We start from the raw sequence: 22,673 nt of genomic DNA on the forward strand, positions 1-22,673 counted from the left end.
GTCCAGTCTGCAGTGTAATTATACCCTGATGTTTCCTGTATTTGATCTCAGTTTGCTTTTATGTATGTGTAATATTAATGCAGTACTAATGCTGTAATAATAATAATAATGATTAATAACAATAATATCAGATTACAGTATGGCAGTAATATTTATTCATAGTGTGTTTTTAATTGAGCAATAGTATTGAGGTATTAGTCAAAGTATGTGGTGTTATTTAGTGACTAAATAATAGCACTATACAAGGAAAAAATTACACATGGAGAAAATATTTATCATAGCGTGGCATTGTAATCCAGTCATGGTATGGTGCAATTATTCAGTCACAATGTAATGGTGCTATTTGGTCAGGCTAATGGTGGTCTTATTTAGTCACTGCAATAATTACCGTTGGAATCCTATATATAAATATATATAAAGAGTGAGAGAGATTGAGAGTGAGAGTGAGTGAGTGAGTGAGTGAGTGAGTGAGTGAGTGAGTGAGAGAGAGAGAGAGAGAGAGAGAGAGAGAGAGAGAGAGAGAGAGATTGTTGTACAGATAGTGGTTTCCTGTATTTCCCAACAGACCACACAGCACACCTTTTAGAAATCACAGTCCATACCAAGGCAGGACCTAGTATGTGGTAGGTAGCAATGTTCTGTGTCACTGAGCTGCTTAGAAATGAATGACGCAAGATATGAAATGGGAAGTGTAAATGGAAATGTAATGGCAGTATAATCAGGCTTACTGCCTAGAGCAGTTGAGCCTCATAATGAACTGACCATTATAATGTTTTCTAAGTTCATTTTTTATTCTTGAATTTTTTTTCAGCTTCTTTAATAATCTGGTACTCTCACAGTATATATTGCTTATTACTGCTGTACACTGAAATGCTGTAGAATTTATTTTCACTTACCAACTGCACCTCCCACAAGAGCCTTTACTCCCAGTGCCATTCCCTCAACAAACTCCTCTGGTCCTTGAATGGCCCCCTATTAAAATTAAACAAACTGTTACATGCACAGATATTACCGTATATACTCGAGTATAAGCCGAGTTTTTAAGCACAGTTCTTGTGCTGAAAAAGCCCCCCCCCCCCCCCCCCGGCTTATACTCAAGTCAAGCAAAAAAAATAAATAAAAAATTTGTGTGTGTGTGTGTGTGTGTGTGGGGGGGGGGGGGTTGATGACTAGCCACAATAGTAATGTACAGACTCTCCCATAAAGTAGTGGAAATAAAAGTAGCTTTAAAAAACTTTAAAAAATAATAATAAAATAAAAGAAAGTTCTAAATCCCTCCTTTTCCTAGAATACATATAAAAGTAGAAAATTAGTATTAAACACATACACATCAGGTATCCCTGTGTCTGAAAGTGTCTGGTCTACTGAATATAGAGTATCTGCAGTGCTCCTATTCTGTCGGGAAGAGGTTAATAGGAGCACTGCAAATACCTTATACTCAGCCAGGCTGAGTTCCAAGTAGGGGAAAAAACCCAGTCTTCACGCTCAAGGAAGGGGCAGACAGACAACCAAAACACCAACTCCCTTTCCCCAGAACCTACTGCACCCAAAAACTTCGACCATTTCAATTTTGGAAATTTTCCAGTAGCTGCCGCATTTCCCCCCTCGGCTTATACTCGAGTCAATAAGTTTTCCCAGTTTTTTTATGGCAAAATTAGGGGCCTCGGCTTATATTCAGGTTGGCTTATACTCGAGCATATATGGTAATTCTTCATATAATAACCAGAATGATTTTGCTGGAATATCTAAGGTTAAAAAGGTTTGAATACATAAAGTTTTTTTTTTTTTTTTTTTTTTTGGGGGGGGGGGCGTAAGTGAATAGGGTTGGTACTGCTTCAGATTGGGGAGAAGGTGAGCCGTGCCCATCACTTAGTCTTAGGGCTAGTTCACACGTGAACTGCCCGCACGGGTTTTGACACCGAGAGAGACGTGTCGAGCCGCGTCTCTCTCTTGTCAAAACCCGCCTGCCGCGACCATCGCGGTCCCAGCTTTCCCCTCTACTGTCGGCTCAAATGAATGAGCCGACATAGGAGGGTGCTGCCGGGGGCGGAAGCCGCGCGGCTGAGCCCGCGTGGCTTCCGCCTGAAGATAGGGCAGGTCGCTTCTTTTCTCCGATAGCGGCAGCCTGCCGCTAGCGGGAAAAAAAAGGCCGGCGGTCTACATAGACCACCATTGTAAAGGGGCGGATTTTGAAGCGAAATCTGCTATCAAAACCCGCCCCTTTGCCCACGTGTGAACTAGCCCTTAGTGTTGGATTCTGTGTTATGAGGGGTGTTCAATAAGTTATCTACCTAGGTATGTTCTGTTACTGTTAGAAAGCTGGGCTTGTCTGTGGAAGTTGAGACATATCTGGACATGCAACACGCACAGTAGTGGTACAGTCTGATGAAAACACCGGAAGTGGCAGGATGGCAAGTGCAGTACAGTGCGGGTTACAAAGAAGTTGAGGGTTTTGGAGAGTCATTACATAGAAAAGGATGAAAGGAAGTCTAAAGAAATCCATGAAAGCATTATTGCTGTATATGGTGAGGATACACCTTCCTACTACCAGTACTTCCTTACTACCAGTAAAGTTTTGGCCCAGCAGTTTAAATAGGGTAGGGAATCAATTGAACATGACCCCAGTTCAAGGTGACCTGTTGACGCATCGTCAGAAGAAATGAATGTGCCATAAAGTGGAAGCCATGATTTAGAAGATTGTCAGATCAAAGTCAGTGTTATAGGTTATAAATTATGCATTTCAGTTGGCAAAGTTTCAAGTACCCTGTTTCCCCGAAAATAAGACATCCCCCAAAAGTAAGGCATGGGGGGGGAGGTTTTGTTAAATTGCCTAATATAAGGCCCCCCCCCAAAATAAGACATTCCCAAAAACACTGCAGCCGGCAGAACACTGTGCACGATGTTCCGTGTGCACAGGTATGCCGGCTGCTGCCTCTGCTGTGATACCACTGTTCCTGCTGCTGTAAGATGAGCTGGGAAAGCATCGTATGCTGCGGGGAGTCCACTCTCCCAGCTCATCCCACAGCAGCCGGAACAGTGGTATCACAGCAGAGGAGGCAGCCAGCTTTCCTGTGCACACGGAACACAGCGTTCAGCCGGCTACAATGCCCACTAAGTGAGGCTCTCCGGCACAACCGCCGGAAGCCTCGCTAATCTCTGCTAAGCCCCGCCAACCACTTCCACCACCGTGACCAACAGCAGCACCAGCGCTGCTATGAAGATGGGGAAGGTAACTAGCATACCTCCCCCCCCACAACCACCTCTTGCACCACCTACAACCGGCAGTCACTCCGTTAAGGAAGCGCCGGCATGACTGCCGATTGTCCCCCGCTCCAGCCGCTCCATAAGACATCCCCCGAAAATAAGACAGGTCATATATTTCGGAGGAGAATTTAATATAAGACACTGTCTTATTTTCGGGGAAACAGGGTATCACTTATGATGTTTTGGAGGTGTGAAAGGTAATTTCTCGGTGGGTGCCATGAGTGTTGGCACCTGAGCAAAAACCATGTCTCCAACAATTTAGCCAAGAAAATTTAGACATGCCTGGAGAAAAACCAGAAGACTTCTATTCTCTGGTTGTTACGGGGATGACACATAGGTCCACTACCATGATTCTGAGACCAAACAAAAGTCCATGCAATGAAAGCACAAAGGGTCACCAACTCCAAAGAAATTTTGTGTACAGCAGGTAAGGTCATGGCAACGGTTATTTGGGATACAGAAGGAGTTTTACTACTAGAGTACATGCCACACAAGGCAACAATTACTAGGGAAACTTATACTTCAAAAATGAATGCATTGTGTAAGGCAATCAAAAAGAAACGCTGTGGCAAGTTGTTGGCAAGCGTGTTGTTGCTTCACCACAATGTCAGCTCACAAGCCTTGCAAATCAAACTGCTATCAGGGAATGTGACTTCATTAGGCTTAACTATCCACCCTACAGTTCAGACTGGGCTCCTAGTGATTACTTTGGTAACCTTAAGTAATTTCTGTGTGGGTAAGAATTTCCTGATGTCAATGCAGTCAAAGTGGTGGTAATCGGGATTCAGCAGTTCCTGCAGTAGCAAGAAGTCTCCGTCTATTCTGAGGGCTTCCAATCACTGAAGACGAAGTGGAATAAGTGTGTTAATGTAAAGGGGCAAAAAGTAGGTGGCGATCCATGTGAACATGAAATGGTGCAACCCCAACTATATCACAGTCAAGGAATGCTGTTGCTGCAGAGACATTGAACTTATGGTGGTAAGAATAGGACCTTATTTTCACAAGGAGTTCAGCACAGTCCTGGTCACAGCTGTCTACATTCCTTTATCTTTAGCCAGCTGGGTCAATGCCAGCAAGACCTTAGATGATATTGTGGGTGACTTCAATCATTAGCTAGCTGGATTCCACCGGTATATAGCAGGCCCAACCAGGAACTCTAACACACTAGACATATTGTTTTGCAACCTAGAGGAGTCATACCTGGGCAGACACCTTCCCCCCACTAGGCAGGTCTGACCACAACATGACCCTGCTTATGCCCAGGTACCACCCTGTCATCAAATCCCAGCAAGCAGAGGTGAAGCTTGTGCGATTTTGGTCCAATGACATCAACAAGGAGCTGCAAGCATGCTTTAGCTACAGAGACTGTGGCTCAGAAAATGTTGATACAAATGTTGCCGTAAAAGTGGTCACAGGCTACATAAAATACTGCATGGACATTATAGTCCAGACAACAAAGATGAAATGCTTATTAAGCAATAAGCTTTGGATCCCCAAGGAGCTTAAATCACTTATCAACAAGGAAAGAGTGCATTCAGACTGGGGACAGGGACCAACTAGCCAAGACCCAGAAAGAAGTAAGATGAAAGCTACGTGATTGAAGAAACAACTACGAAATGAATATGGACACGAATCTTCTAGAGATTGAAGTCGATCTCAGAATTCAATGTCTACAAACAGGAGGTGGATAGCAGCCGTACTTTCACCAACAGATTGAACCTATATTTCAATAGATTCAGCAATGGAGCAACGTCAACTAAGTCAGGTCTTCACGGTAATCTTTAACAGAAGGCTGAGGGAGGGAGTGGACGATGGATATTGAAGACATCAAGCGTTATCACTGTTCCAAAAAACGAAGCCAAGCACACCAGCAAATTATCAACTCAACGCTCTCTCAGCCCAAGTCATCGAGGCCATGGAACAGCTAGTCCTCCGACAACTACTTGACCATGTAATGGAACACCAGGACCCCTACAAGTGACCTACAGACCGAAAATCGGGATGTAGAACATGGTGACCTACCTCCAACACAGAGCATTCTCCTACCTGGAGCAGACTAGAAACTTGGTCAGAGTCACATTCCTGAATTTCTAAAGTGCATTCAATACAATCAAACTGACTATGCTGAGCCAAAAACCTAACTAAAATGGGGGTACTACACACCTTAACTGAATGGATCATAGACTACCCGATCAACAGAACACAATTTGTGAAAATGGAGAAAGCCCACTCTGAATAGTGCTTAGTTCTTGGAAATTTTTGATGACACTGTCATGATAGGTCAATACAGAGAATCCACAGAATAGGAAGAGGAATACAGGCAAGTCCTATCTGACTTTGACACCTGGAGCATAACAAATAGACTACCGGTACTTCTAAATGCTGCAAAAATGAAGGAACTTGTCATAAGCTTCAACAAGATTCCCAAGAGTCGGGGCCACACGGTGGCTCAGTGGTTAGCACTGCAGCCTTGTAGCGCTGGAGTCCTGGTGTTCAAATCCCGCCAAGGGCATAAAACCATCTGCAAGGAGCTTGTATGTTCTCCCCGTGTTTGTATGGATTTCCATCCCATATTCCAAAATAAAGACATACTGATAGGGAGAAATGTACATTGTGAGCTCTATGTGGGGCTCACAATCTACATTTAAAAAAAAAAAAAAAGATTCCCAAGAGTCTCCAATCCATAGTGAATGAGGACCAAAAAAAAATCAAGAGTATAGACAGCAACAAATACCTTGGAGACCACATTGACAACAACTAAGCTGGAAAATCATATCAATGTATCCTACAAGAAAGGCAATATCCGGCTATAGTAAAATGCCCTGGCCAGTATAATCTTCTTTGCTGCGACCAGCTGGGAATGTGCCATAAGGGAAAAGGAGAGGAACATGCTGGAAAGACTAATTAAGAGAGCCAGCTCAGCCACAGACATCAAACTACCCAGCCTCTCGCTGACCACCCAAAGAAGAACTGCAAAGAAGGCGACGTGCATCATGAAGAACTCTCCGTATTTGTTAAACCCAACGATATGGTCACAGCACAGCAAGTTCAGCAGCCACCTAGTCCAACTAAAGTGTGTTTCTGAGAGGTTCTGCCAAGCATTCATTCTCAGAGCCATCAACCTATTCAACTCCGTGGCCATCAGACAGGAAACATGCCGGGCCTTTATGGAGGGTCATACATAACACCCAAGGTGCCCTACAACATGAAACTGATCTTCACACCTACTCACTCTGCCCCCCACCTATCCCCCCCTCCTCCTCAGTCATTGTCCACTGTTAACTGCCCACCATCCTCTGTGCCCCCCCCCCCCCAATGGTTTCCGTCTGCTGCTGCAACGGCAACCCAATTTCTGTCCGGATTAATAAAGTTCTATTCAACCTGGAAAGAAGATAGTTCAATTTTCAGAGAATTTAAGGTAGGTAACTCATTGAACACCTCTCATATCTGTCTCCAGTTTTTAGTGATTTTACATTGAACCTTAATATGCTTTTTGAGGAGGGATGTGTAAACAAACATGTGTCTTCCATATAGCTGTTTCCAGGAAATCTGTCAGCTCAACTTACATTTTACCACTATAAAAACGGCAATTTATTAACCTTACCAATTGCAAAGCATCATGTTATGTAAGCTTACAATGATCTATTCATCATTATCTACTGCTCAATGCATTACCTGATAAGGTTCATAGAAGAATGCTTCCACCCCTTCAGACAAATCGCGAAATAAACCAAATGGATTCCCCAACACATCAAGTCCAAGAACAAGAACATACATTTGTTTTATAGCCTATAGGGTATAAGAGCATGGAATTACACATTTGTTTACAATAATCTCACATTTGGCTACGGTCATGTTATAGTTTTGAAGAATGTTTAGCATATGCTCTGGGAAAGCGCAGGATGCAAATGTTATTGCAGCCATAGGTCATTATTCACACAGTGTATGCCAAAAGGTCTTTTTTGGTAAGAATTATCATATTTTAATGCTGCATAGAACAGCACAGCAGATTATGTTAATCTATACACAGGGATCGAGGGACTGGAACATTTTTTTTAGTATCTGTTATTCTGCTGAGGTCTATGGTAAAAATAATGAAATGTACAATGGCATAGCAGACTAAACTGTTACAGTCACCAAAAAAAGAAAAAGCTATGGGACTGTAAGACAGTAAATATTCTTTACCCATAGAACATGCCCCAGTGTGATTACTTAAATTAAGAGTTTCAACTTATTATACAATACAATATATATATATATTTATTACTGACTTGTCTAGAGTAATGTCTGATGACCTCCCACTGCAGCTCCTGGGTAGAATAAACTTGATTTTTAATCTCAAAAAATGCCAACCTGCAAAGAAAGAAAAGCATTAATTTCAAGAACATATAAACTTTTATAGTGAAATAAATATAGGAAGACTTACTTGAACACAACATCCTGTACATCTGTAAGGGTGGCACCAATACTCTTTAGTAGAAGGTTTAAAGACTGAACAGGTATCAGCTCTTTATCTCGAAGTTCTTTATTACCATCATCTCCACCAGTGCTCAAAGAAAAACTTAAGTGAAGCTACAAGAAAAAAAGATAACCATATAATACGGATTCTATAGGTTGTAATATAGAGATGTAGTTGTTCATGCAAAAAGGTGCAACTGATATCTGCACCCCCAGGTGCACATCTGTTTAATATACTTAACCAGAACTAAGACCTTATGGCAAGAAAGTTTTTGTTACCTTAATAGGAGATATATGAAAATCTTCATAAAGGCTGAGTTGAGAAGTATTAATTGAAGACACGGTGCTTAATTCTGCCTGAAGAGATTCTATGTCCTTCTTAAAAAGCTCCACCTATAACAAATAATAACATAAGAGTTATTGATGTACTATAATAATCTGTCTAAAATAGAAGAATCTAGGAAACTGTTGACCACTGGCAAACGTAAAGGGGTTTTCCGGACAAAACAATATTTTAGTTCTATTTATGGGTTAATAAGTGAACCAAAATACCTTTAGCAGTGTTTTGAGTGATTTCTGAGTTTCTATGGGAGTTCCTGGCATCCTTTGCATTTGTTTACATGGGTAGCTTCCTGCTGTCTTAGGGTCCATTCACACGGAGTAATGTGCTGCGTGACCGGGCACGTATACGGCGTGTGAGATTTTGAGCGCCGTAAAAGCTCCCATTGATTTCAATGGGAGCCTGGATCATATACGGCGCGTTATTTTGCGGCCGTGATTTTGCGGTTATAGATGAGCCGCAATAGTGATATTGCTATGACAGGCCTGGGAGTCTTCATTAGGCTGTTGGTTGTCACTGGAACAGGTCGGCTCCTGTGACCTCGGCACGAGTTGGCAAGACATTTGTCAATCTGTGATTTTTCAAGTAGCATCGCCAAGCTCCTACCGCCGCTGGTTTCCTGCAGCGGCAGAAGCATGGCGATGTTGCAGGCCCCGGCACCTGTGTCGGCGGCTAAAACCCTCCCAGGCATCTGCTGTTCTATTAGAGCGGATGCAAGCTCTGTAAGCGATCACCATAGCAATCGGGTCTCCGCTGTAACTCTTACATGCCTGATCGCAGGCATCAAAGACCTCCCCCCCCCCACACACAAAAAGTTGCTTGACTCGAGTATAAGCCGAGGGGGGGCTTTTTTAGCACAAACACTGCACTGAAAACTCGGCTTATACTCAAGTATATACGATACATTATGTATAATTTTAATAATGTACACCAAATAGGGAAACCATCAAACAAATGACAGGTAACAAAGACAATTTAAGGAGACATCTATATTTTTCAGATGTGTTCTGAGTAGAAAGTGATGTTTATTTCGCCAGCTATTTTACTAAACTGAGGAGTTGATAACTTACAGCCTGATCTTTAGGTACATCTCCACTTTGTGCAAAGAGGTCAGAAAGAGCATACAAAAATCCAAGATCTATCCGCAGATCCATTTCTTGTATCAACACCTTGAAATATCTATTTACAAAATAGTAAATTGAAAAATCCAAAGAGAATTAATATATGGCATGAAAAAAAAAACATTTTTTAAGATTAATAATCATTTGACTAAGTATCATTTCACATAGCACAATAATGTAACAATACTAATAATTTTAACACATTGATGAAGTGGATCATTGAGTTTGATGTAATATACACAGATATTCAGGTTTGCAATACATGTAAACTCCTTCTTCAACATTTACATTGTTTTAAACTATCACTATATGATATTGTATATTATATTAAATAACTTTCAGTGTAAGCATGTTATGATTTTGTGATATCATAATTTCATCTTACTTTATACGTGATATTTCAGAGTGTCCAGCCGTTCTCATCACAATGCTCATGTCAGTGAAAGGTTTGGGTTCTGCAATAACATCATCATTTTCATGTTACAATTTCCAAAACTATATAGCACCTACATGGCTTAATAAAAGATAGATTAGGTAGATAGATAGATGATAGATATATGGCAGCACTCCAGCAGATGTGATAGCTAGTGTCTTTATTGCAATGCAACATTTTGGACTGAAACGTGACCTTGGAATAATAACACTAGCTATCATATCTGCTGGAGTGCTGCCATTTTTGTCTTCACATTTTTTGGAAGTAACCGTCTTCCTTTGGATTTGCACCCGCTGTTTACATTTTTGTGCTGCTTTGAACTTTTTATTAATAAATAGATAGATCTATAGATAAACAGATTCCATGTCTGCGAGGAAAGAGCATAATGTGCTCATGATTTATAGGCGCCCCTTATGTACCTGAACTGCGGCTCATTCAATCAGTTGAGGACAGTTGAGAACATTGCTCAGTTATGACTCTTATGTCAAACATTAGTAAAGCGCTTTCTCAAGGGAGCCAGGGAGTTTCGTAGAGTAGGGGATTAAGTGGCTTCTCTACAGGCACTCATCCCCATAAGGTTAGATGAAAGCTAATTTAGCTATCAGTATATTTTTGGAATGTGGGAGAAAACTAGAGTATGTGGAGGAAACCCACACAAACACAGGGAGAGCTCATATGCAGATGTGGCTCTTGGGTTGGTTAGAACCTAGGCCCCCAGTACACCACTGAGGCCAAGCATTCTCCTCAACTTCAACTGTCCCCGTTCCCTCTCAAGCTGGAGAAAGTCCAGAGCGTCACATGGCTGATAAAGGCCAATCTGTGGCCTCAGCGGTTGCTGGTGAGAGACTGGTGATGTATATATACACATCACCACTTCCAACTGCAAATCCTGGACATCCCTTTAACCTAGCTGTACTTTTTATACTTTTGTTACAATATTAGTACAAGTATACACAATACACATATACAAATGTTCAGAACGCACAAACCTGAGTCCATTGTCACAGACTTTGGTGGTTTAACAGGGTAAAATACAAAAGGAAATATGGCCCCTGGAATTTGATTTTGTATCTGGAAGAGAAAAATATAGTAACAGCTCATCAGAAATCATCGCAGTTTGTAAGCACATTACAACATTTTGTGGGAATGTGTAGAACGAGTAAACTATTTATAGATAACTGTACAGCAAAACTACAGAAGAGATAGATACCAAACCTAAGTCTCAAAGAAGGACAGAAAATAGGAGAAAATGTCCGCTTACAATACTGTGCAAGCGGCCATTTTCTCGTGGCCTGCGGGCATGCGCAGTCTGCTCCGCCTGAGGCCTACAAGTTACAAGCCACCACCAGAAGAAGAGGATGACAAGGATGCTGCTGACGAAGATGGAGGCGGCGCTAGAGAGAGTTTTCTCGCAGCATTGGGGACGCCCCCAGTGCTGCAAGAGAACTCATTTGCACACCGACAAGAACCGGTAGAGGTAGAAAAATAGCCTTTCTTAAAGGGTTTGTATGATAGGATCCCTTTAAAAGCACTGGCCTGTCAAAGGCCATAAATCACTTCAAAACCACTTATATGCTGTTGTAGGACTCGTTAGTGACATAGCTTTTAGCTGCTGAGAAATTCAACTTTTCTTCGATATGCAAATTAACTGTTTGGTGCACTTTGAGATAAGAATGATATGTTCACTATGTAATTAACCAGCTCTACAAAAACAACATATAAGTGGTCTAGAAACAATTTTTGTGTTGACAGAGCCCGTTTAATAAAGTGGTTGCACCTCTTGGCCTTGAGCGCCTATAACTTAATACCAGTTTCTCCAATAAATAAAAAATAGTAAATTTGACATGCTGTTGGAGACCAGGCACCCCTCTCACTAAGCACAGTCACTCCCAATTTAATGAAAAGTGTTGTGCGGAGCAGACATTTTTGTACAAAAAAAAAAAAAAAATGGGTGGCTTTTTAAAGCTACTATTCTTCGTATAATACATTTCTCTAATGTGTACATTCACCAGAAGTTGAGCTGAACTGTGAGTATAGTTGTAAATGTCACTATGGGCAATACATGTGACATATTCTCTGTAAATGATCGAATATTGCGGTTATTGTATTACACATTAACTATACATCAGTATAAATATAACAATCTCATTTCACTGGGTCACAGTAATCAAAGCAGATATGATACAAGCTTGAAACCAAACATTACAGAAAAGCAGTGCTTGTTGCTACAGATTTTGCTACTTTTTTTTTTTTAGCTAAAGTTGAAGCATAAATTAATCTTTTACATCTTTTTTTTTTTTTTTTTTTTTTTTTTTTTAATTCTTTTAGAAGCCACTCTTGGCTTTGGCTCCAAAAACAGCAGCTTTTCTACAATGTGTGGCCTCAGCCTTAAAGAGCACTGCAAGAGTGGCTTTGACTATTATATGGTTGGGCCCTGTCTGGGGCTGTATCTCCTGCTCACAAATGGACATTTCAATAGGAGATAGGGTTGAGCGATCGGGATCGGAAAGAATCTGATTCTGATTGCGATTGAGTAAATTTCTCGATCGCGATCGGAATTCTGATCCCGATCTTTTTAGGTGGGATCGAGGTCGGAGGTTATTTCCCACAATGCTTTGCTACTGGCCAAGCATTGTGGGAAAAGCTAACAATGTTAGCTAGGTCCAACAGGAATGAATGGATGCAGCGTCCTTCCGCTTAACCCCCTGCGCCTCGGCTGCGTCCATTCATTCTAATGGGAGACTAGCTAACATCTCTAGTAGCTTAAGCTTGGTTCACATATGCTGATGTGTTCCGTCCGTAAGAGTCCGCATGAGGACCCCTACGGACGGAACACAAGCACAACTGCAAGCGCTGTGCAGTTCAAGTGCACAGGCCCCATAGACTATAATAGGATCCGTGTGCTTGAACTGCACAGCGCTTACAGTTGCGCTTGTGCTCCGTCCGTAGGGGTCCTCATGCGGACTCTTACGGACGAAACACATCAGCATATGTGAATCGGGCATAACACTTACCTGCACAGAAGCGCTGCCGCTGGTCTGATCCCCCTATTCTCGCTCCTGTTCTCACCTCGCTGCCCCTACCTCCCAGGTTAGTGTTACAGACCTAGGAAGAAGGTGGGGCTTATGGCTTAGGAGAGTGTGGGCGGGTACTGGGAAGGGAGCACTCACGTCTCCCCACCCTGTACCCACCCACACTCTCCTAAGCCACAAGCCCCGCCTTCTTCCTAGGTCTGTAACACTAATCTGGGAGGCAGGGGCAGCGAGGCAAGAACAGGAGAGAGAACAGTGGGGACCAGACCAGCGGCAGCGCTTCTGTACAGGTAAGTGGACACTGGGGGGGACTAAGTATCCAGAGGATTTTTTTTTAATCACTACACAGCGTGGAGTCTAACAATTAAAGCGTTCAATTTTTAGACTCTATGCTGTGTAGTGAATAGGATCGTTTTTAAAATCCGATCTTCGATTATTAAAAAAATCCCATTGACTTACATTGGGATCGGAATTGGGATTGGATTCGAATGGAAAATGATCGGAAATCGGATTTTAAAAAACGATCCTGAAATCTCAAGATCGGCTCAACCCTGATAGGAGATGAAAAGTAGAAATATCACAAAACACTTTAAGATTTATTTTACACAAAATTGAAATGTTATTTCTCATTTAGTGATGATAGGATTAATGAGCATTTACCTGTATTCTATAGACCTGCAGTCGGATAGATGTCTGATGAGCAGAGGCAGAGTATTCTACCTTTAAAGCTGGTAGAAAGCTTCTTCTCACTGGTCCTATTGCTGGCTGTACAAATTTCATACCAGTCAACGTGGGTGTGAGGCATACCTGTAACATTCACAAAACACAGTACACTGAAGTTTAAAGATGAAAAAACAGGAACTGTATGAACTTAAAAGTGGTTTATGGCCTCTAATGTATGTTTAATACTAAAGCTCTATGCACAAGATAGGTCATCAGTATCTAAACTGTGGGAATTCCACACCTTGGACTTCCGGCAGTGTCTGGATGCCAGATGTCAGACTCCCACAAATCAAATATGAATCCAGCATTAAGGGCTTAACCCCCTTTAATTTTAAGACACCCCAACACTGTGCTTTACTTGGAGGCTGCAATGTACAATCTGCAAGGTATATAAAACGCCAATTAAGATAACATATATCTGTTTTGAAGGCTGTTTTTTCTTGAAAAAATTCACAGGCATATTTCAATTTTATATCATATTTGCCATTTTTTTAAAAAAAATTCTGAACATTAAAAGTAGGTAGGTCAAGCAGGTACAGCTATCAACTACCAGTCTTAATCTGTTCAACTGAAATGTACATGGCTAACGTACCTGTGAATTAGCATCCAACTCAACAATTTTGTTATCTGTAGGGCAAGATTCACTGTATTCTTTGTAGGCCGTTTCTAGTGTTTCTGTCTGCTTTATACTAAGAGGCCTCCATCTTGTCTTCTTTTTTGTCTCCCACACTACATCTGAACTAAAAAGAAAAGGCATACACTTTACATGTAAGGATATACGAGCAATGTAAGTAATATAAAACAAAAGTAACCCTAGATTTACAAAATCCTAACTTTTAGCACAAAAAAACGTGTGTATTATGAAATCACTTAAAAGAGATTCTGTCACCAGGATAAAGTATATTATACCAGCAACACAGTTAGAGAGATCAGGCTCACCTGAATGTAATGCCCTTTACCCATGAAAATTTGTACCTCCATTGCTGTGATATTAATTTATTTTATATTATGTAACTGAGCAGCCTGGAGCACTGAGGGCGGCTCTGTCGCTCCAAACTACTAAACTTCACACTGCTCTAATACGTTGGCGCAAACACAGGGCCAGGAGAGATTTCAGCATAGAGCCCTGGCCCAGTCACCGACAAAAGAGGCACAAATTTCATGGGAGGAAAAAGGTACATTCGGGTGAGCCTGACCTATCTAAGTGTGTTGCTGATTTAATATGCCTCACCCTGGTGACAAGATCTCTTTCAAAGGTAATGTCTCATTACGGGAATGTTCTCTGCTCAAAGAGGAACTTGCAGCTTCTCACAGCTCACCATGAGTGTAAGAAAAGTTCATCTACTTCTGACTAGCTGTTTGTATTATTAAAGAAGGGATCCGTTAGCCATAGACAGCAAGCAACTTTCCTACTTGTATTCAGAATTCTCTTTTTCTGTGTCAGGTATCTTTTTAGCTACATCATAACCTGTATTTGGAGTCCAGAGTCTCAGAGAAATGCAAAATGTGCTGCATCCATAGTCAGGAGAAAAACTCATAGGATAACAATTGGGACATCCACAGATTAGTTGTACAATGCAACAGCACCCAGGAGAGCGTCAGTTTAGCTTCCGAGGCTAAATCACTTCATGTCCATCAGTCACATGGCCTTTCTGCAGTTGCCGTACAAAGTACATCTATTATATAATGTATGGTGCTGTAGTTGTTTAGTACTAAAGAGGCCACAACACTTGTCTGAAAGTTGTGGTCTCCTCATGCAGCCGATTGGTGGAGTCAGACCTCGCATCGATCTGATAATGTCTCGTAAGGAAAGGTCATCAATATTTTAGTCCTAGAAATCCGTTACCCTGGTTTGCAGCATTTACTTATTTACTTGTAATAAATCTTTATGTAAACTCAACAGTTATGACTGTACATTGATAGCTTACCAAACCAACCTAAATACAGAAGACATGAACTTACCTGGTGATACCAATGTAGGAAACTTCTTGCTTGGAATAATTATTTACTAAGGAAATTCCAAGGTTAGACAGTGACACAGTGATCTCCTGGTCTGCAAGCTCTGCTTTTTCACTGTCATAAGTAACTTGGAAAACTTTCTCATCTTCAGTGAACAAAACAATCCGTTGTAAACCCTCCAGGAAGGAAACCAAATAGACAATGCTGCTCTCCATTCTAAGATATTCAACTCTGTCCTAAAAGACACCAATATATACATTTAGGTAAGGCAGAATGATGAAAATGGTATTTAAATGTAATTACAATTATACATAAAATACACAAATACATTCTTAAAGCAATACTCCAGCATTTTTAGCTATGCCAGATAGTCTTGCCAGATAGTCTTGTTTTAGAATTGGCTATTGCTGATGCTGTCACTCATGTCTAGTAGCTGTGCCCATGTCTAGTACCTGAAACCATATCTATCTCCCGTTTCTGCTAAACCCTACAAAACTTTATAACTTCCATAGTCTTAGACACCAAAAATCCTGAAAATTGTACCTACTGCTGATGGGGACGTGGTGACCTGACTGTGAAAAAGGAGTAAACTATGGACAGTACATGACAGAACAGACTACGTGGGAGGCAGAGGAGAGCAAGGAGGCATTTTCTCATCAGAGCTAGGGCAGAAGAACTGTGGGGAAGGGGGGAGTGGACTTTAATGAATCTGAGGTTACATTGTAGCGCCGAATATTTTATCAGAAGGCAGTAGAGAGAGACCCTCTGTTTGCACAGCAATTCATGCTAGAAAAAAAGAGGTCACACTGTCATCATGTGACTTATAGAAGTCTGTGAAGGGAGGGTAAGGAAATACACTGAGTAAACAACTATTATTATAGAGGGTATGGTCTTTTAAACACTATAAAATAAAACTACCAAGGTGTCCCTTGAAATTCATAAGACATTAAAGAAATTGTTTATTTAGATAAGAGAAACATTTTTTTAGTTTTTTTTTTTACCCCTTATGGTGTATTCAGATCAAGTGTTTTTTTTATATGAATTTAGCAGATCTGTTTGCATGAAACAAATGAAAAAAATGGATGGCCATTTACATAGAAGTCAATTAAAAAAAGAAAATCAGTTTGTGTCCATTTTTTATTGACACAAGTATGGTATACTACATTTTTGTGTCTTTCAAAAACAGATCAGATTTTTTTTCTTTTTCAACTGATCATTACGTAAACCGATGGCCATCTGTTTGCATCCATATTTTGTATTTGTTAAACTGATCTGCAAAATGGATGTAAAAACCCTTGACGAGAATATACCCTTAAAAGGTCGCTTATTCCCTATAATGAGTATCAGATCGGTGGACGTCTGACTCCCATCAATAAGCAAGTGACAGAGTATCCTAAAGTGAAAAAAACAAACATTTAATTCTTCCACTTTCTGCACCAATAGGACATAAAAACATTAGAATATTTAGGTGAATAGGTAAATTTCGGGTATTCCAGCTGTCAAGTAAATGGATTGTACTAACCTCTATTTGAGTAACAGTGCCAGTACTTGATCCACATTTCCAGTACAATTCTCTTTCACTAGTGGGGTCCTCCCATGCAAATAATGTTGCTTTTCCCGCAGGCAAAGTGTCCTTCACCCCATTAACAGAGCTACATGAAATGAAATGAACAAACAAATATTTCAGTGTGAAAATATACCAAAAGTATATAGCTTCTTAATTTTTAATGTTTTTAAAGGGATCCTATCATACAAATGCTTTTTTTCTTATTAACAGGTCGGAATAGCCTTAAGAAAGGCTATTCTTCTCCTACCTTTTGTTGTCTTCTCCGCGTCGCCGTTCCGTAGAAATCCCCGTTTTTGTCGGTATGCAAATGAGTTCTCTCGCAGCACTGGTGGCCGGCCCCAGTGCTCAAACAGCACTGGTGGCGTCCCCAATGCTGCAAGAGAACTCTCTCCAGCGCTGCCTCCATCTTCGTCAGCAATGGCCTCTTTATCCTCTTCTTCTGGTGCAGGTTTCAGACTTCTAGTCCTCGGGCAGAGCAGACTGCGCATGCCCACAGGCCACGAGAAAATGGCTTCTTACACAGTATTGTAAGTGGCCATTTTCTTGTGGCCTCTGGGCATGCGCAGTTTGCTCTGCCCGAGGCCCAAGGCTTAGAAGTCTGAAACCTGCACCGGAAGAAGACGAGTGAAGAGGACGTTGCTGAAGAAGTTGGAGGCGGCGCTGAAGAGAGTTCTCTCGCAGCATTGGGGACGCCCCCAGTGCTGTTTGAGCGCTGGGGCCCGCCCCAGTGTTTCAAGAGAACTGATTTGCATACCGACAAAAAACGGGATTCCTACGTAACGACGGCGTGGAGAAGACAACGAAAGGTAGCAGAAGAATAGCCTTTCTTAAGGCTATTCTTACCTGTTAATAAGAAAAAAAAAGCATTTGTATGACAGGATCCCTTTAATTAAATGTATGATGCAAAAAAAAAAAAAAAAATGCTACTTCAACCAAACACATCATTATGTGTAAAGTACTAAAGGTCAATAGACTTTATTTTGATTATGACAAAGTACAAGTAAAATATGCATAGTTAGTATGATTTAACTAGATTATCACTGGGCAAAGATCACACATCACTTACCATGTCATACTGCAGCATGCCATCTTACAAAGCATGTTCCTGTATATTTATATACACGTATTGCTCACCTCTGACAGAATTCAATGATCTCTGACTTTGTATCATTAATTAGAAGAAATGGAGCTGACCCTGGAAGGTAGTCTGAGAAATTGATGACAGTGGAATTGTCTCTTGGGGTGACATCTACTAATATGCCTCCAAGCTGTAGCACAGAAAGAAAAAACAACAACTTAGACACAGATGCTGCATATGACACATAAGGAATTAGTTACACGAAAACAAAATAACGTTATATAGATAATAATGAAATAGTTACCTTATCACCAAGGTGCAGTAAAGTGCAGTTGTCTTGTTTATTAGAATAAATTTTCTTTGGAGGAATCTGGCTGCCTTCAACTTGAACACTCAATTTATGACTACAGTTCTCAGGCCAAAAGGGTGCACACTAATACAATGATAAAATATGTCACATCATTTATTTATATACTGCCTTATACAAAAGTCAAGGAAGCATAACAAAAAAAAAAATTACACTAAAATATACACATTAAAGAGACAAATACAAAAGTTAGATCCCTTTTTCTTTGGGTGCAATACTGAAAAGAAAGGGCTATTTTACGTATAAAGAGAAAGGAACTAATACAGAGTTAACACTTACCAACCTTATGAACTAAACCAATAAATTGTCAATTTATCCTAAAGGGAATTTTTTTTTTTTTTAAATTGTGCATTATTGGGGGGTGCCCATATTGCCCGAGTTTATGAGAACAGCATTTTAAGAGGTTTTCCAGGATAAATCTATATTTTAAACCTAAGGCCCACCTCCAACTTTCTAAATAACATTAATTATTTTTCTTAGTATTATTGTCATGTCCTACATTTATTAAATTCTTTGCCTTTCCACTGACGGTTACGGTCTAATTCTAGGAGTGTGTAAAGGTCATTATGTGGGATCCTGTGATTGCTGGATCCTGTGTTATCTATAGATAATTAAGATTTATTTAGTTACTCTGGGGCTGCATAATGTTAACAAACATACATAAAGAGACCAATGTGGCATCAGAACAATAGAAGGAGTTTGCTATGCTATACATATCTCTTTATGCATGTCCTTTACTCTGGACATGCTGAAATGTTTTGTCACTTCTAGCTAACTGGCTTAAATCCCCATGTTCGGTAGCTACACTGTCTACATCAAGAAAGTCCATGGTAATAAAATGCATAGAAACAAGCACTTTTTGTGCACTGTGCATTCCCTGCAGAGAACCGCCTCTTAAATGAGTTGCTATTTTAACTAGAACATTCAAGAAACACGTACGAATGCGACCTTAATGTGATGTAGTTGAAATAAGACTCACCTGTCCGGAGCCAACTACAACTACTCTCTCGGTGTCCTCTTCAATTATATCCACCTTATAAATGCTTCTATTAGTAATCATAAAAAATGGAGTAAAAGTGACAATTCTGGTGAGATTGAAACTGCTGGCATAAATAGAGACACCAACCTAAAATGGACCAAAAAAAAACCATATTAAAATATGTACACATGCATACCTGTGTGTGTTTATTTTAGGGAAAGTGTGCTTACCTGGTACTCTAGGTGTTTACTCTTGCACTTTACAGAGCCGTGAGTACCGACGGTATCCAAGGAAAAGGGATCAGATAATTCACTGTCAGTTATCATGAGTTGTACCTGTGAAAGCAGAATACATTACTAAATGATACTTCTAGAATAGAGATGAGCGAGTAGTATTCGATCAACTCGTACTCGGTCGAATACCACGCGGTAACTATTCGATTCCCCTCCCATCTTCCCTGGCGCTTCTTTTTACACCAATAACTATGCCGGGGAGGTGGGACAGGAACTAGGACAACATAGGCATTAAAAAAACATATACAGTTGAGATGAGCGAGTAGTGAAATATTTGAAAATTCGATTTGAGTAGACCTCAATATTCTACTATTCGATCGAATACTACTCGCTCATCTCTATTCTGGAACACAGAATAAAGACAGTGATGATGACAGGCAATTTATTTTTTTTACTTGGCAGACTACTCTTCTCAATCCAATAAAATACCCAACCCCTGCCATCACCTTCTGGATGACCACTTACTGAGAGATTTACAGCTGCGGTCTATAGAAGTCTATTTGTATGATACCTCAGTCATGTAGGTAAGGAATCAGTAACCGTACTAATATAAGGGGGTTTGATAGTACAACCCCAATTCCAATGTTGTGTAAAATATAAAGAAAAACAAAATATGATGATTTGCAAATTCTTTTCTACCTATACTCAATTGAATCCTACTAATATTATAAATGTGAAAGTTTGTGTGTTTGTTAGTCAAACACGCAAAAACGGCTGAACGGATTTGAATGAAATTTGGCACATAGATATTCTGTAACCTTGATTAACACATAGGCAACTTTTTATCCCGGTAAATGACATGGCTTCACGACTGTTATGAATTTATGTTCACATACTATAATAAACTGCTCTTGGTAGCAGCTTATCTGAGATTGCTGATAAAGCCAGGTCTGTTATCTCTCTATGTAAACACACAGCTAACGCTCAGTTCATTGTGTATATGCATTTGCATACTGTATTATCTGATGTGCTCCAGGTACTGCTGACCCACTGGATGGGAAAACATCTTTAATACAAATCGGAAGTTTGCTAATTTTAAACATTCCGGGAAAAAGAAAATCTAATTTGTAGCAAAACTCTAAAGGTAGCCAAAAGTCAACAGAGTTATCCTCAAGCAGTATGACAGCTTGAGAGCTGTCGAAACGCTGAAGCTGGCAAACCGTCAACGGCAGCAATTTGCTGAATATGGGCAGATTATCGACACCAACAACATGCAGACAAAGTCACGGGCATAGGCTAGTACACTATAAAGACAAGATATTTAATGTTCAAACGGATAAACTTTATTATTTTTTGTAAATATTCACTCATTTTGAATTTGATGCCTGTAACACGTTCCAAAAAAGCTGGGACAGGGCAACAAAAGACTACGAAAGTTGAGGAATGCTCAAAAAACATCAGTTTGGAGCATTCCAGAGGGGAATAGTTTAATTGGTGACAGTCATGACTGTATATTAAGGGAACATCCCCAAAAGGTTGAGTCGTTCACAAGCAAGGATTGGGTGAGGCTCCCCACTTTGTGAAAAACTATGGGAGCAAATAGTCCAACAGTTTAAGAACAACGTTTCTCAACATAAAATTGCAAAGAATTTAAAGATTTCATCATCTACAGTCGATAATATCAAAAGATTCAGAGAATCTGAACAAATCTCTCCAAATAAGTGGCAAGCCTGAAAACCAACAATGAATGCCCGTGACCTTCAATCCTTCAGGCGGCACTGCATTAATAACTGACATCATTCTATAACAGATATTATCACATGGGCTCAGGAACACTTCAGAAAACCATTGTCAGTGAACACAGTTCATTGCTACATCTACAAGTGCAAGCTAAAACTCTACCATGCAAAACGAAAGCCATATATCAACAACACCCAGAAACACCACCAGCTTCTCTGGGCCCGAGCTCACCTGAGATGAACTGAAGAAAGGTGGAAAAGTGTCCTGTGGTCTGACAAGTCCACAGTTTAAATTGTTTTTGGAAATCATGGACGTGTCCCCCAGTCCAAAGAGGAAAAGGACTGTCTGTATTGTTTATCAGCCCAAAATTCAAAAGCCAACACCTATGATGGTATGGGGGAATGTTCGTGCCCATGGCATGAGTAACTTGCAAATCTGTGAAGGCACCATTATTGCTGAAAGGTAAAAAAAGGTTTTGGAGCAACATATGCTGCCATTTAAGTAACGTCTTTTTCACAAACATCCTTTCTTTTTTCAGAAAGGCAATGCCAAGCCACATTCTGCACGTGCTACAACTGTGTGGCTTCATAGTAAAAGAGTGCAGTACTAGACTGGCCTGCCTGGAGTTCAGGCCTGTCTCTCATTGAAAATGTGTGGAGCAAAATACGACAACAGAGACCCCGTTATGCTGAGCAACTGAAGTTGTGCATCAAGCAAGAATGGGAAAGAATTCCACCTACAAAGCTTCAACAATTCGTGTCCACCGTTCCCAAACGCTAAATGAGTGTTGTAAGAAGGAAAGGTGATGTAACACAGTGGGAAAGATGCGCCTGTCCCAGCTTTTCAGGAATTTGTTGAAGGTATCAACTTCAAAATGAGTGCATATTTGCAAAAAACAAAGTTTATCCATTTGAACATTAAATATCTTGTCTTTGTAGTGTACTCAATAAAATATAGGTTGAAAAGAATTAGCAAATCATCGTATTCTGTTTTTATTTATAGAGATGAGCGAGTACTATTCGAAACGGCAGTTTCAAATAGCACGCACCCATAGGAATGAATGGAGCCGGCCGGCGCACAGGGGGTTAGGCAGCCGAACGACGGCGCTGGCTGCGCCCATTCACTTCTATGGGTGCGTTCTATTCGAAACTGCCGTTTCGAATAGTACTCGCTCATCTCCATTTATTTATGTTTTACACAACATCCCAAGTATCATTCACAGAACAGGTGTATTTATACGGAGACCACATTACACACAGATGGACTCTAATAACTAATTAAGTGACTTCTGAAAGCAATTCATTGCACTGGATTTTAGGGTCCATTCACACAGAGGAAAATGGTCCTGAAATTGGTGCTGAATTTCAGCGCTGAAAAAA

General features: G+C 40.5%; 1 protein-coding gene across 1 annotated transcript in view; it reads right to left on the reverse strand.

Annotated features, from left to right (window-relative positions):
* Window positions 1-22,673, reverse strand: part of VPS13A (vacuolar protein sorting 13 homolog A) — a 198,115-nt gene that overhangs the window by 38,137 nt on the left and 137,305 nt on the right. Inside the window, exons 49-64 of the mRNA XM_075278130.1 lie at window positions 19,552-19,656; window positions 19,322-19,468; window positions 18,280-18,408; window positions 18,032-18,165; window positions 16,853-16,982; window positions 15,334-15,566; window positions 13,964-14,111; window positions 13,309-13,455; window positions 10,606-10,687; window positions 9,569-9,638; window positions 9,133-9,241; window positions 8,002-8,115; window positions 7,691-7,836; window positions 7,536-7,617; window positions 6,940-7,053; window positions 897-972 (exon numbers count right to left, since the gene is read on the reverse strand). Of these exons, the coding sequence (XP_075134231.1) occupies window positions 897-972; window positions 6,940-7,053; window positions 7,536-7,617; window positions 7,691-7,836; window positions 8,002-8,115; window positions 9,133-9,241; window positions 9,569-9,638; window positions 10,606-10,687; window positions 13,309-13,455; window positions 13,964-14,111; window positions 15,334-15,566; window positions 16,853-16,982; window positions 18,032-18,165; window positions 18,280-18,408; window positions 19,322-19,468; window positions 19,552-19,656 (1,966 nt within the window). The remainder of the gene's footprint in view (window positions 1-896; window positions 973-6,939; window positions 7,054-7,535; window positions 7,618-7,690; window positions 7,837-8,001; window positions 8,116-9,132; window positions 9,242-9,568; window positions 9,639-10,605; window positions 10,688-13,308; window positions 13,456-13,963; window positions 14,112-15,333; window positions 15,567-16,852; window positions 16,983-18,031; window positions 18,166-18,279; window positions 18,409-19,321; window positions 19,469-19,551; window positions 19,657-22,673) is intronic.

Source organism: Leptodactylus fuscus, chromosome 1, assembly GCF_031893055.1.
Source record: "Leptodactylus fuscus isolate aLepFus1 chromosome 1, aLepFus1.hap2, whole genome shotgun sequence".
Taxonomy (NCBI): domain Eukaryota; kingdom Metazoa; phylum Chordata; class Amphibia; order Anura; family Leptodactylidae; genus Leptodactylus; species Leptodactylus fuscus.